Raw genomic sequence first — 15081 nt, forward strand, 5'->3', positions numbered from 1 at the left:
GGGGAGGTCAGCCACTGAACCCACATATAGTTCTGACATCAAGCCATCTGTATGGACTGGATGGAAGCGTGAATATGGTGCTTAATGTGTTGTAAAGAGTTTCTGGATGTTTCAAGTTGGAAGATGAGTATGCCAGAGTGGAAGAAAACCAAGACCTATAATCTAGTTTATATCAGACAAATGCAAGATACTTGTACAAGATACTCAATCAATAGAGCCAAGTTGTTAGAGAATATGGCATATAGGAAGTTTAGTCCTTTTGTGCACTTTATCCAGAGTTGAAGATGTGTTGGAGAAGCAAATTTTTTTTGAATATTAGTCCCAAGAATTTTGTTTCAAATGCTACTGTAATGGTGTTTGTCCAAGCTTGAGTTCTGGTTCAGGGTGAAGATTCTGCATCTCACAAAAGCAGGTACCGATGATAGAATCATGGGTTCATGATTGGGCAATGGCATGCTGCAATTGTCTTTCCATAACCTTTGTGTTTCCTGACTATGGAAAAATGCTAGTCATCAACAAAGAGAACTTTGTTTATGGATGGAGGAGGTGTTCTGTAACAGAATTAACTTTGATAGCAAAGAGTGAAAATTGCAACATTTAGAAATGATCCCTGGGGAATTCCCTCCTTTTGGCAAAATGGCCAAAGAGAGAGTGGGCTCTACAAAAACTTCGAATGTATAATCTGACAAAAAATTCTTAATAAAAACTGCCTAGGTGGGCACCCCTCATGACCAAGGTTATAAATTTCTTTAAAATAGGAAAGCTCCAAGTCATGTTATATGCTTTTACCATATCTTTCAACAACCTGACAATGTTGAAAACAGGCAAAAGTATTGACCTATATCCAGTGGTGGGATTCAAATAATTTAACAACCGGTTCGCTGCTCTAATGACCTTTCTAAGTATAAAAAACTATATACCGAAAGGTAGTTTATTATTTCATGCAGTTAATACTTAAATAAGAACAATAAAAGAGGTCCACAAAACTAGATTATGTTATAAGAAAGAGTTTTAAAATATTAATGAAAAAATATTAAATAATACCTGACAAAAAACAATAAAACTGTTATTTAAGATATTTCCATATTGCTTCTTGATTGGCGTTCTCGCAATTTTCTTCATTTTTATCCGAGCATCACAGGCTGAGTGATTTATCCTTAACCATCTTTTCACTGTAGGAGTAGGATCCCATTCCTTTAGAGGTAGGCCGATTAGACTAATAGTCATTTTGTTTGATATATTAGAAACAGTCGGGCGACTTCTCTTCTCTGAACATATTATGTTCATCTTTGAAAAACCTCTTTCCGCTTCTACTGAACTTACAGCAATTGTTCTGACAATATTTTTAGCTCTTTGAACACTTTCAGGAATTGCATAATTCTGGGAATTTTTTAAAGCATTTTCCACAAAATCTCGATAATCATTAATATCAATTTGGTAATTAAAAATATCATTAAATACGAGCAATTGTTCTTCAGCTGCTTTCCATGGAACTAGTACTTCTTCAATATTCCAGTAATCTGGCTCCAAAAAATTGAGAAATTGTAATTTATTCCTATCTTTAAATTGGCTACAAATGCTCTTAAATGTTCACATTCCATTAGTCTTAAATGTTCACAATCCATTAGTCTTTTTTTTTTCAAATTTGTTACGATGTTATCTAAAAGTCTTCCCCGAGGAAGCCCAACAAATCGATGATTTTCTACAAATTTTATATTTTTAAAGGTTTCTGAAGTAATTAATTCATCAACTTTTTTTTTGTATGGACCCTTTTCCTTTCCAAGCATTTGAAATGCTTTAATAGATCTTATCACGAGTTTTTTAGCCTTTATTATGTCTATATTTCTTGCTTGCAGTGCATTTGAAAGAAGAGAAATTTCGTTTAAAATATCAATAATCAATGCCAAATCAGTTATAAAATATATATTTTCAAGACGGGCAGCCATACCTAAGTAATTTTTATTTGACCTTAAACTACAGGCAGCCCATCTGGGTCCGAAAATTCTACCAATCTTTATAATTTCAATCCCAAGTTGTTCGGATATTTTAGAAAGTTCAATTTGGTTCTTATTGGATTGATTGAAAAATAGTATATATCTTATCAATAAATATTTTAAAATGATTTACTTGCTTTATTTCCTTTATCGAATCATCTAAAACAAGATGGAGGCGATGATTTAAACAGTGCCATATTATTATGTTTGGAAACTCTGCAATCCTAGTGCTCACTCCAGATTTTCTCTCAAGCATAACGCTGGCACCATCAGAGCAAAATCCTATTAAATTTTTTTCTAGGTAGTTCTTAGTTTTTTTCCATAACTGAAGAACATATTGTCTCTGCATCTTGTTTTTCTAATTCAACTAGTTCAACAAAAATTGTTTGTTGGTGATGTAAGGCCAATTCTAATACAACAAATTCTGATTTTGGTTTCTTATTGAAAAAATCTGTCAAACTGTTGCTTTTTCATCCTTCTAAGGGTTACTGCAAAAAATTTTAAAAATGTTTTATTTTAATATATTATAGAGCAGGAGTGGATATGTGCCTATATATTTGAATATTTTTACTGGTTCTGTCCACGTGTGGTCATATCATAAACTTTTATAAACAAAGCACTATGCTTATACCATTGATAAACATCAGTCAGAACATACATTTTCTTCATTTTATCGATACTAAACGAAATTTCTTGCTGAATTAATAAATGGCATAGGCTATGCAGATTAAATACGATAAAATACCGGGTGCCCACCTTAGAGAGAACCCTGATCACAAGTGCCATTTTAACAACCGGTTCACCGAACTCAACAAAAAATTAGGTATCGGTTCTGCCGAACCGGTGCGAACCGGCTGAATCCCACCACTGCCTATATCCAATAGGAATTGATATAGGCCTATAGTGCTACACAAGGGTAAGGTTTTGTAATTTTCAGCATCGGAATTGGAATTACATTGTTCTTACTCCAGATTTTAGGAGGAACTCTATTAGCAAGTATGGAGATATAAATAAATTGCTTTGAGTCGTTCAATTAAGTATGGGCTTTGGCATTTTACCTGAAAGTGGGGAACCTAATTGACTCCAGATGTCTTAGTGTCCCTAAAAAAGTTTATACTCTGTATTAGTGCTTCTTTAGTAATAACGACAGAATGAATTTCATTCTCAATCAACAGAGCCAATCCAACCTCCATAATCTGGTCATTCATATATAATGGAGTTACATTATATATGAATGACCTGCTGTATAAAAGTTAGTATGTTAGTTTAAAAGAAAAAAGAAAAGTAGTTTCCTTAATGAAACACATAATTTGTAAGATTTTGTGAACTTTTCTTACATTTGCATTATCTAATGCAAAAGTAAGAAAAGCTTTTAAAACATGAACTATAGCTTCAAGAAAATGCTCTATAAATCACTTGATCATTATAATGCTTGGTACCCAGGATCAACAGACCTTGCTATTACAAAACCTAAAAATTTAGATCCCTTGAACTTTGTGTTAATGAGATTCTACCATTATATGCATTCATGGCTTATGAGATTTCCCTTAAACATATCTCATAATTCCAATGTATTGGTCCTCCCTGTGCTAATTTCCCAGTTGAGAGAAAGGCCATGTAGCACTTTAAACTGTCATAGTCTCTTTTCCTGAAATTAAAACCCATTCCTTTGTCTTTAACAACTGCTATCTCTTTCTTCATCATCCAACTAGAAAGAACTCCACAATCATGCCTGGCTCACAGGAACCATTAGCAGGGAATGATTCACAGTCCTTATGATGTCATATGGTTTGTGGGTGATGACATTCTTGCTCCTAGTACTTTCCCTATTGATACAAATAATGACTATCTAAATCAGCAGTTCTCAAACTTCAGTGACATAAAGATGATGCCTTTTAGTTTGAAAAATTTTCCAAGGACCTCCAAACTTAACAAAATTATTTCCATGTTATAAATCCTTCCAGCTTTTTAAATATTTATAAGAAATTTTGAACATTATTTGCAGATCCCCTGAGTATCACTACAGACCTCCAGAGGTCCTCAGACCACAGTTTGAGAAATGCTGAGCTATGAGGTCTGTCAAAATTAGAAACTGATTTTATAAAAAAATTTATTGTAAAATTTTCTATAATCGAAGGTTCCCTTCTTCAAAACAGCTTTCTTGGAAAGCTGCACATTGCCTCCAACACTCCTTCCATCCCTGGAAGCAGGGTTGGAAGTTTTCTTCTGTGAGGTTCTTCAGTGCATTGATTACAGTGCTCTGGATGTTATCGATCATCCCAAAATGAGGTCCTTTCAGGAGATTTTTTTATCTTTGAAAAAAGTCAGATGGTGACAGAATATGGTGTCTGTGAGAGTACAGGTAAACCTCGATATATGCGTTTTTTGATCAATGTGAGTTTTGGTTAATAAGGTCACGAACATTTATACCATTTCTCTAAAATTTCAATTAGCGCAGCCGATTAAGAAAAAAAAAATTTTTAACAACGCAAAAAAAAAAAAAAAAAAGATGCCTGAAAACTGTCATCTGTAAACAGTGTTGCCAGATTGTGTTTCTGCCAATCCATTATCCTGCCATAATCTCAGTTTTGCTTAGGCAACCATCCAAGCAGTCTCTTCCCATTACTATATTTCACACTAAGTAATAATTAATATTTTGTAAAAGTTCACCATGTTCAAAAGAAAAAGTGATATATCAGTGGAATCTGATAAGAAGAAACAAAGTTATTACTCTGAATATGAAACTTGATATTATTAAACTGTTTGATAATGGTCAAAGCAAGACAAGCATCAGCACGGCTCTAGGCCTCAACGAGTCTATGGTACAACTAATTCTGTACAAATCTAATACACAGAACAAGGTAAAGTTGCAACAACATCTTTTAGTATACAGTGCACTAGGAAGAAGTCCTATTTTGGTTGAAATGGAGAATCTTTTTATAACTTAACTGGAAGATTGTAATCAAAAACGGATTCCAATGGAACTAACAACATAATAGTAAAAGCACAGTAGCCTGTTTTCATCACTCAAAGAAAACAAATTCAAAGGGGATACAATGATATTTTCTGTCAGCAGAGGGTGGTTTAAAAAGTTTAAAGCTCAAACTGGAATGCATAATGTCAAGTTAACAGGGGAAGCAGCAAATGCTGATAAAGATGCATCTGCCAAATTTTCTGCATGTTTTAGAAAAATAATTATGGTAACTGAAAAATTTTTAATGTTGATGAAGCTGGCCTTTATTGGAAGAAAATGCCATCTAGAACTTTCTTAGCTAAAAAAGAAGAATCACAACCTGGTTAAAAAGTCTCTAAGGACTGCTAACTCTTTTCTTGGGAGGAAACGCTGAAGGCAATTTCAAATTGAAACCTATGCTTATTTATCATTCGCTAAATCTGAGGAATTTAAGAAGTTACAACAAAGCATCACTTCCTGTAATTTAGTGGGCAAATAAAAAGTCATGGGTCACACAAGCTTTGTTTGAAGACTGGTTTAAGAGCCTTACTCTTCTACCTTACTCGCAAATGAATTTTGTGGCTTCAAAAATTGAGTTGACACTGTTATTGAGGAAATTAGCGTCATTGGAAAGGAATCTTGGCTTTGAAGATGTCGATCCCCCTAATGTCAAAGAATGCCTGGATTTACACTCACTGACATGGATCTTATAGAATTGTAGCAAATAGCATGCCTACGACGAAAAATAAGAAAAAAAGAAGATGAAATTAAAGGAGTGTGTCTCTAAGGAAATTTCTTTAAAGGAACTTGAGAAGACATTTCGAAATTTGGAAACTGTTAAACAAAAATTATGGATTTAGATCCGAACGTGCAAAGAAGCATGCTAGTTTGCTGAACCCTAGAAAAGGGAATTAGCTGCTATCGTAAATTTTATGAAGAGAAAAAGAAGGCTACAACTATTCAAATTATGCTTGAAACATATATTTTTCTAGAAAGTAGCATATCCATTTTTCACTCATTTTGTAGCTCATTTCTTTAATAAACATTTTTTAGCTTCATTATTCTTTATATTTCTAGCTATGTACACAGATAAAACATATTTTAAAGGCCTAAATTAAATTGACAAATGTTCCAAAACATCATGGATAAATTAGAATTTTTCCAATTGGTTTTTAACTTCAATATATGCAGTTTCGAGATATACAGTACACTCTTTGCACGAATTAACCACATATATATCGAGGTTTACCTGTACTGGAATGTTTTTTTCAGAGGTCAAAATCTATTTAACACACATTGTGCAGTGGCAGGCACATTGTCATGATGCAAAATCCAGTTTTTGGCCTTTTCAGGTCAAATGTGCAAAATCCTTTTGCATAGCCATTCAAGAACTTTTCGGTGGAAAGTTTAGTTGCCATTTTTACACTGAGGCATGAACTCTTTGTGCACCACTCTACACTGATCAAAAAAACAAGATGTACATAGATTTTATTCTGGATTTGCTCATTTGTGCTATCTTTAGATGTGGTGAATTTCAGTGTGAACTTGACATTGTCGTTTTGTTTCTGGACCATACTCAAAAATCCATGTATCATCATCTGTTATCACTTGCTGAAGGAACTCTGGATCAGTTTCAACATGATCAAGAAGGTTGAAGCAGATTTTTTTTAAATTTTACTTTGTTCTTCATTGAGATTTTTTGGCACCATTTTCACACAAATTTGCACATGCCCAAATGCCCTGTTAAAATGTCAAGGATGGCTTGGTGACTCATGTCATCAATGTGTGATCAAGCACACAGTCAGAGCCCTTATCCTCTCCACATTGTTCTCTGTTGTTGCCAAGACAGATCTCCCTGCACATGGTACATCTCAATGGCTTTTCATCTTTCCAAAAACACAATTTTTTTTTTTTTTTTAGGAGCATTAGCAACTAAGGCCATACTGCTCCAGGACATGCGGTGGTCATTCCCTGACCTTTCCGCATCCTCTGTATTTGGTGGTGACGGGCTCGAACCCTCTAATCAAGAAGCGTGTGCTATGTACTGCTGCTCCTTCCCACCTGTCTACAGAGGCGCCTACATAAATAATTGAACTCTAATACTATCTATTATTTTGAATTCCAAAAGGTGTGATTGATTTATTTGCTATAAAATAATAAAAAACTAAAAACATACTCACATTGGAAAACACATATACATTGACAAAACCCCATGACCTGCCCTGGCTGACTGTCTGCATTGCTCAGAAAACTTCATATCTGACTGCATAATTACTCCCAGGTCTTTTTCATTTTCTACCACCTTAAGTGTAGTACCACACAGTTGGTATTTTTCTCTGAGGTTACTTCTACCCATATGCAGTACTTTGCATTTGTCAAGATTAAACTTCAGTTGCCACTTCTTAGCCCATCTGCCCAAATTATCTAGATCCTGTTGCAGTAGCACACTGCCATTACTGTCATTAACAACCCTGCCAACCTTTGTATCATCTGGAAACTTCGACATTAAGCCTGATATCATTGATAAATATACAAAACAACAGTGGACCTAACACTGAACCCTGTGGGACTCCACTAATAACATTAGTCCATGAAGAGCAGCACCCACTGATTACCACCCTCTGTCTTCTCCCACTTAACCATCCTTTTATCCATTGTAGCAACTTACCCTTAATACCATTCTGCTCCAATTTGTACAATAGTCTTCCATGCGCAACAGTGCCAAAAGCTTTCCTGAAATCCAAATATATGATATCAAAATTATTTTTTGCATCCAGTTCCTTTGTAACCACATCATAATATCCTATCAAATTTGTCAGAAGACTTTCCCTTAACAAACCCATGCTGTGTCTGAATTATTGCTGCAGTCTTGTCTAGATGATCCTGCAATGCATCTTTAACCATTGACTCCATTATTTTACCCGGAACAGAAGTTAAACTAACTGGTCTGTAATTACTCGTGTCACCCATCGATCCCCCTTTGTGAATTGGGGATACATTTGCACGTCTCCAGTCCATGGGGACCTCCCCTGAATCCAAGGATGCTCTCATAATTATGGCTAAGGGTTTGCTTAGTTGCTTTGCCGCCTCCATTAATATAACTGGATAGATCCCATCCACCCCACAGGTGCCTTTCTTATGTTTAACTTCAACAATTTCTCCTCCACTTTGCTTTCAGTTATTACAAAATCATTAAGTATCCTGCTACAATTTGATAACCTTCTGCCATTTTCAAACTTTAATAATTCCTCATGTGTGAATGGAGATGCAAAATACTCATTCAGTTTGTTTGCTATCTGAGCAGGATCATCAACAGTCAAACCATCAATGTCAAGTGGACCAATCAGATTCATCCCCTTCCTTTTAGAGTTTATATAAGTAAAGAAATCCTTGCTGTTTTTCTTAGCATCTTTTGCCAAGGATTTCTCATAATCTGCCTTCGCCTGCCTAACCTCCTTTGTGACCTGATTACAGACTAGCTTATATCTGCCACAGGCTTCTGAGTCATTTGATAATTTATATGCATCCCATGCATTTTTCTTCTCTGTTACGAGTCTCATTAGTTCATTAGATAACTATTTATTCCCAACCATAGGGTTGGGAATAAAATATACTATTCATTTTCAGTCAGCAAAAATCACGTATACAAGAGTTATAGAAAATTTTTATTGTTCTATAAACTGTAAATCTTGAGTATGCTAGAGTAATATTTGTTTTCACCTATTCCTGTTGTTCAAGTATTCTGCATAGCTTTATTTTTTGTATTCTTCCCTCAATAGATTTTTTTCCCCATTATTCAAATAAAATTTGAAACTCATGAATCATAAAAAGCAAACATTCATTTTAAATATTTTAGGGAAAAAAAAGATCATGACAAAATAAAAATGTTGATCTGTAGCCCACCTTGCATAAAATAATTAAAATTTAATAAATTGCAACATAACTTATTACAAAAATAATTGAACTCTAATATCTATTATTGTGAATTCCAAAAAGTGTGATTGATTTATTTGCTATAAAATAATAAAAAACTAAAAACACACTCACCTGTACTACTATCCACAGTAAAGGCTTGTTGTTCATTTCCTCCTACTATAGAATAAGTAAGTTTTGGAAGATCAGAAACATCAGGATCTGTTGCAACAACTCTTGTTACAAACTGGCCTCTTTGTGCATTCTCACTAATTCCACAATTATAAGTGGCATGGTCGAATTTTGGAGGATTGTCATTGATATCTAGCACTCTTACTCTAACAACTGCTGTGGAACTGAGAGAAGGAGACCCACCATCGGTACCCATAACTATGAACTGGTGGATATCACCAGTTTCATGATCGAGTGATTGTTTAATAAATACAATACCCTCTGATGGTTCCACATGAAAATAAGATGTTGCATTTCCCAAAATATAATACTGTATTCTTTTGTTTGGACCTGTATCTATATCAGTTGCATGAACTTGGAGAATTGAAGTTCCAAATGGAGATGCTTCTGACACAGTAGCATTATATGACGGCTGATCAAATATTGGTGCATTATCATTCACATCTTCAACATTCACAGTTACAAGCACATTTGCAAATGCTCCAGAAACTGAATCTGTTGCCCGAAGAGTCAGCTGGTATAGTTTCACAACTTCGTAGTCCAAGCTTTCAATAACATGCAATACACCTAAGTAGAAAAAAAATCAGATGTATTAAGATTTTCTTTCTTTTTGGGAGGGAAGGGAGACAGAAAGATATATATAAACGCACACAGTTTTATTTATCTGTTCACAATTTCTTTGCACCTCACTACAGCAAATGAAAATTGTGGACTGTTTGGATCCAAATGCTCCCCCCCCACACACACACATCAAACCACTGTAATTGGAAATTTTTCTCTTTCCTGGACTTTGATCACTGGGTTCTTTAGTTCTGCTTCCCAATACTGTAACTTAAGTTAGCAATCATGCAGCAGTTTTGGTTTTTTTATCAAGTTTTCATCTGACATCCACCCCACCCCACCCCACCAAGTACTTTAACTTCAAGTGCTACGATACTGTATGATATTTCTCTTGATTTTCAAATTTCTTTGAAAATAAGTTTCAAAATGATAAGAACATTTCCTCCTTTGTTGTAGGATCAGCTGGTATATTTTCACAATTTTAAAAGCTTTGCATAATATGCAATATGCCTAAGAGAAAAAACACATAATGCATAAGAGAGAGAGAGAGAGAGAGAGAGAGAGAGAGAGAGAGAGAGAGAGAGAGAGAGAGATAAAAAAATATATAATATTGCCTGACTGTTTTGAAACGCCATTGGAACAAGTGGTGAAGGTCGCAAACTAAGTCTGAATCCAAAAATTTGACTCTCCTTCCAAAAGGTAGATATTGTTGGAATATCAGAGACATGGTGTCACACAGATATAAGGAATGCAGAACTGGAATTTGGGAAGTACAATGTGTACAGAAAGGATAGACAGGATAGGAAGGATGAAGGGGTTATGCTATCAGTTAAGAAACACATAAAAATCCAAGGAAGTGAAGCCAGGCGACATCGCTGGACAGTGCAGCATTGGGAGATCAAAATTGAGAGTAGGAGTGATTTATAGGCCAAATGACTCTGATGAGTATAATAAGAAACTGTACAGGGAAATAGAGTGGGCTAGTAAATCAGAGAGTATTATAATGGGGGATTTCAATTTCCCAGATATTGACTGGAATTTGTGGGTTGGTCACTCACACACTAGCAAGGCTTTTGTGGATTTATTGGATGATTGTTTTTTACATCAGCATGTTTGGAGGCAATTAGAGAGAGAGTAATACTCTTGATCTGATTATCAGTAGTGATTCTTCATGCATTAAGAATCTGGACATAAAGGAACCACTAGGGGGAGGTGATCACAATGTGCTAAAGTGGGATTTATTCAAAGAGGTAACTACCATCAGGGGTAAAGGGAAGGGTTTTTGCTTTCGTAAAGGCGACAATGGTGGTCTGAGACAGTATTTAAATTCTGTATGGTGGGAACAACTGATGATGTTACCAACAGCAAATTCAAAATGGGAATCATTCAAAGACTTAATCTTGGAAATTAAGTGGTTCAACTGTTGATGATCCTGCTCAGGTGGCTAGCAAATTAATGAGTATTCTGCATCTACATTCACCCATGAGGAGTTATTCAGGCTACTAGGCTTTGAATAACAAACTATGAATATTCTTCAAGGTTTAGGAGGCGCTTCCATAGCCAGGTGGGCAAGAGCAGCAGTAGGTAGCACACGTTCTTCCTCTTGCTCAGAATAATCATCTGAGAGGGCTTAAATTCAAATTGAGGAAAGACAGATGTAGGATAGATGAGCAGAAGTTTGCCTTTAGCCTGCGGTTCGTTGGTTGGTGAAACAATCTTCCATCTTTTGTTGCAGAAGTTGATAGCCTAAATAAATTTAAGGCTGAGCTGGATAGGTATTTGGAATGAATGGAGGGGTGAAATGGGAGTGTTTTTTTTTTTTTTTTGGCTGATGCTGCATAAGCTTGCTTTCTTGCATCATATGCTTCTACTAATGCTAATAATATCAGTGTAGATGCACCATAGTTTACCCATAAATTAAACTACGTATGTAGTGTAAAGGCATCATTTTTAATTGTATCTCATGTTGTGGCTACCTTCACAATGAGATACCAGGTATTGCACTAATTTGAATAAGTAATGCAATACCTGGTAGTGATAGTACTAGTAGTAGTAGTGCAATTGCACTACTATTACTACTACTAGAGAAGCGTTACTTATTTGAAAGGTCATTAGTGTCATTAACAACCCTGCCAACCTTTGCATCATCTTCAAACTTGGACATTAAGCCTGATATACCATCATCAATATCATTAATGAATACAGAAAATAACAATGGACCCAACACTGAACCCTGGGGGACTCCACTAATAATATTAGTCCCCGAAGAGCAGTGTCCATTGATTACCACTCTCTGCCTTCTCCCATTCAACCATCCCTTTATCCATAGCAGCAATTTGCCTCCAATGCCACACAGCTCCAATTTGTGCAGCAGTCTTCCATGTGCAACAGTATCAAAAGCCTTTCTAAGATCCAAATATATGATATCAAGATTATTCTTTGCATCCCGTTCCTTTGTGACTACATCATAGTATCCAATTAAATTGGTCAGACAAGACTTTCCCTTAACAAATCCATGCTGGGTCCAAGCTGTAACTGAAGTCTTGTCTAGATGATCCTGTAATGCTTCTTTAGCCAGTGCCTCCATTAATTTCCCCAGAACAGGAGTTAAACTAACAGGTCTGTAATTACCTGTGCCTTCCTTTGATCCTCCTTTGTGGATTGGGGTCACATCCACATCTCCAGTCCATGGGTACCTCCCCTGAGTCCACGGAAGCTCTCATAATTATGGCTAAGGGTTTGCTTACTTCCTTTGCTGCTGCCTTTAATATAACTGGATAGATTCCATCCACCCCAGGTGCCTTTCTTATATTAACTTCAACAATTTCTCTTCTACTTTATTCTCAGTTATTACAAGATTATCTAGCTTACTCCCAGAGTATAATACACCTTTAGCATTCCCCTCCTTGAATAACTCCTCATGTGTGAATATAGATGCAAAATATTCATTTAGTTTGTTAGCTACCTGAGCAGGATCATCAACAGTTGAACCATCGATATCAAGCAGACCAATCGATTCATTCCCCTTCCTTCTAGAGTTTACACAAGTAAAGAACTCTTTGCTGTTTTTCTTTGTATCCTTTGCCAACAATTTCTCGTAATCTGCCTTTGCCTGCCTAACCTTTGTGACTTGGTTACAGATTAACTTATATCTGCCATATGGTTCTGTCACCTGTTAATTTATATGTATCCCATGCATTTTTCTTCTCTGCCACATGTGCAATTAGTTCAACTGACATCCATTTAGGCCTAAATCTTGACCAATATTTCTTAGTTGGTAGGTAAAGCCTAGTAGCTTCCAAGAATAATTCTTTGAATGCTTTCCATTTTTAATTTGCTGTTGGTAACATCATCAGTTGGTCCCACCGTATAGAATTTAATACTGTCTCAGACCACTGGAGTCACCTTTATGAAAGCAAAAATTCTTCCATTTACCCCTGATGGTAGTTGCCTCTTTTAGTAAATCCCACTTCAGCTGCCACCTAGTGGTTCCTTTATGTGCACATTCTTAATGCATGAAGAAACACTACTGATAATCATATCAAGAGTATTACTCCCTCTAGTTGCCTCCGGAACATGCTGCTGTAGAAAATAATCATCCAACAAATGTTTGCGTGTGTGTCAGTGACCAACCCACAAATTTCAGTCAATATCTGGGAAGTTAAAATCTCCCGCTATAAGACACTCTGATTTACTGGCCCACTCTAATTCTCTGCACAATTGCTCATTATACTCATCAGAGTCATTAGGCCTATAACACAATCCTACTCTCAATTTTGCTTTCCCAGTGCTTATGTCACACCAAACTGACTCTATACTGCACTGTCCAGCCATGTCGACTGGCTGTACTTCCTTGGATTTTATGTGCTTTTTAGCCAATAGCATAACTCCTCCTCCCTTCCTATTTTGTCTATCCTTTCTGTGCACATTGTACTCCCCACATTCCAGTTCTCCACTCCTTATATATGTGTGACACCATGTCACTGTTATCCCAACAATATCTGCCTTTAAGTTTTGACCAATACCTCAAATTCATCAAATTTATTTAGCAAACTCCTAGCATTGGTGTACACACAAGTATACATGCACCTGTTTCTATTTTTAGCTACTCTAACACAGCCCGTGTATTTACTTGTTCTGCAATGACTCCCAGCAGTCTCTGGAATCCCCTGCACCTTGTTTTCCAGGCTGCTGCTCATTTCAATAGAAGTAGTGCAAGAATCACCTTCACCTCTACCAGCGGCTACTGTTAATATATTAGTCCGTGTATCCCCCAGAAGCAGTTTTCCGACACAACTAACTCTGCCTCGATAGCATCAGAAAATATTCTTGCACCCTTTCTATTTAATTGTAACCCATCACTGTAACCCATCCTGTTAACAAGCACACACCAGGGTGAGAAAAATTCTACTCCTTGAGCCCTGCACAATCTCTCCAGAGCCAAATTGATCAACAAGGCTCTCATCATATACTCTCTCCTATCGTGTCTAGGCAGAATTGAAGATACTTTCAAATTGACACTAACTCACGGCTTTTTTTTTGACATTGACCTGTACTTATTAAGTAATTCCGCTGGTCTCCTTCTCTTAATATCATTAGTGCCAATGTATACAACAATATCACCTTTAATGCCCTTAAAAGATGATATCTGCTCTCAATGTAATCAACCTTGCCTCTGGCAGACATACCCTGGTCCTATTCCACATATCCTTTTTGCACAATATGTTCCCCATTTCCCTCACAATAGAGTCACTAACAACAACTAGTTCATTTGGGACCAGCGCATTCTGCCTTGTGGGTTGCCGCTGTGTTGCCTGATGTTCAAGTGCAAGCTCTGGATTTGATGTGGTCAGCTGAGAGCTTGAGGGGACCCTCAATTTAAATCCTTTGACGGCATCCACCTTGTCCTCAAAGCTCTAATATAGGCCTATAACGACGCTGATTTGGCTCCTGATTTCCTCACAGTCCTTACACACACACACACACACACACACACACACACGCACACACACACACACACACACACGCACACACACACACACATTCCCCTTGGCAATATCAAGTCCTGTTCCTGATTGCTCCACAAATATCAAACAAGCTATTTCCAAAGGCTGTGATTTAGAGGACAACCGCCCCTCCACAGTTCTCCCCTATACAATTCCCAGTGAACAATATGCATCCTAGACTGTCACAGTCAATTACAGGTTTCATTTGATATAATTTGTTCATGGTCTGCCAATGTCATATTGCCTGCCAAGAAGCAAAACTTTTCCAAACAGCACTCCCATTAGTTTGAGCCTTTTGATTTGCTGCTCTGGTCTGAGTCATGATTTCTATTCAATTTCAAATAAAATTCCAATACAAAATATAATCCTAAACTTATATCCCAATGCAGTTATAACACTATATATAGGTATTTCAGTATCGAATATTATCTCCGAGTTATGCTATATGACTTTCTTATCTCCT

At 36.4% G+C, this 15081-nt stretch overlaps 1 protein-coding gene across 8 annotated transcripts in view; it reads right to left on the reverse strand.

Annotated features, from left to right (window-relative positions):
- The window catches only part of LOC150081977 (fat-like cadherin-related tumor suppressor homolog), a 1021521-nt gene that overhangs the window by 352373 nt on the left and 654067 nt on the right, over positions 1 to 15081 (reverse strand). For all 8 annotated transcript variants that reach the window (XR_016547261.1, XR_016547260.1, XM_090379029.1 and 5 more), the window contains one exon: positions 8995 to 9618. Coding sequence is in view for 6 of the 8 variants with exons in the window: in XM_090379029.1 (XP_090235155.1) it covers positions 8995 to 9618 (624 nt within the window). In the remaining 2 variants the exon portion in view is untranslated. The remainder of the gene's footprint in view (positions 1 to 8994; positions 9619 to 15081) is intronic.

This window comes from Mastigoproctus giganteus, chromosome 8, assembly GCF_048544385.1.
Source record: "Mastigoproctus giganteus isolate SK-2022 chromosome 8, ASM4854438v1, whole genome shotgun sequence".
NCBI lineage: Eukaryota > Metazoa > Arthropoda > Arachnida > Uropygi > Thelyphonidae > Mastigoproctus > Mastigoproctus giganteus.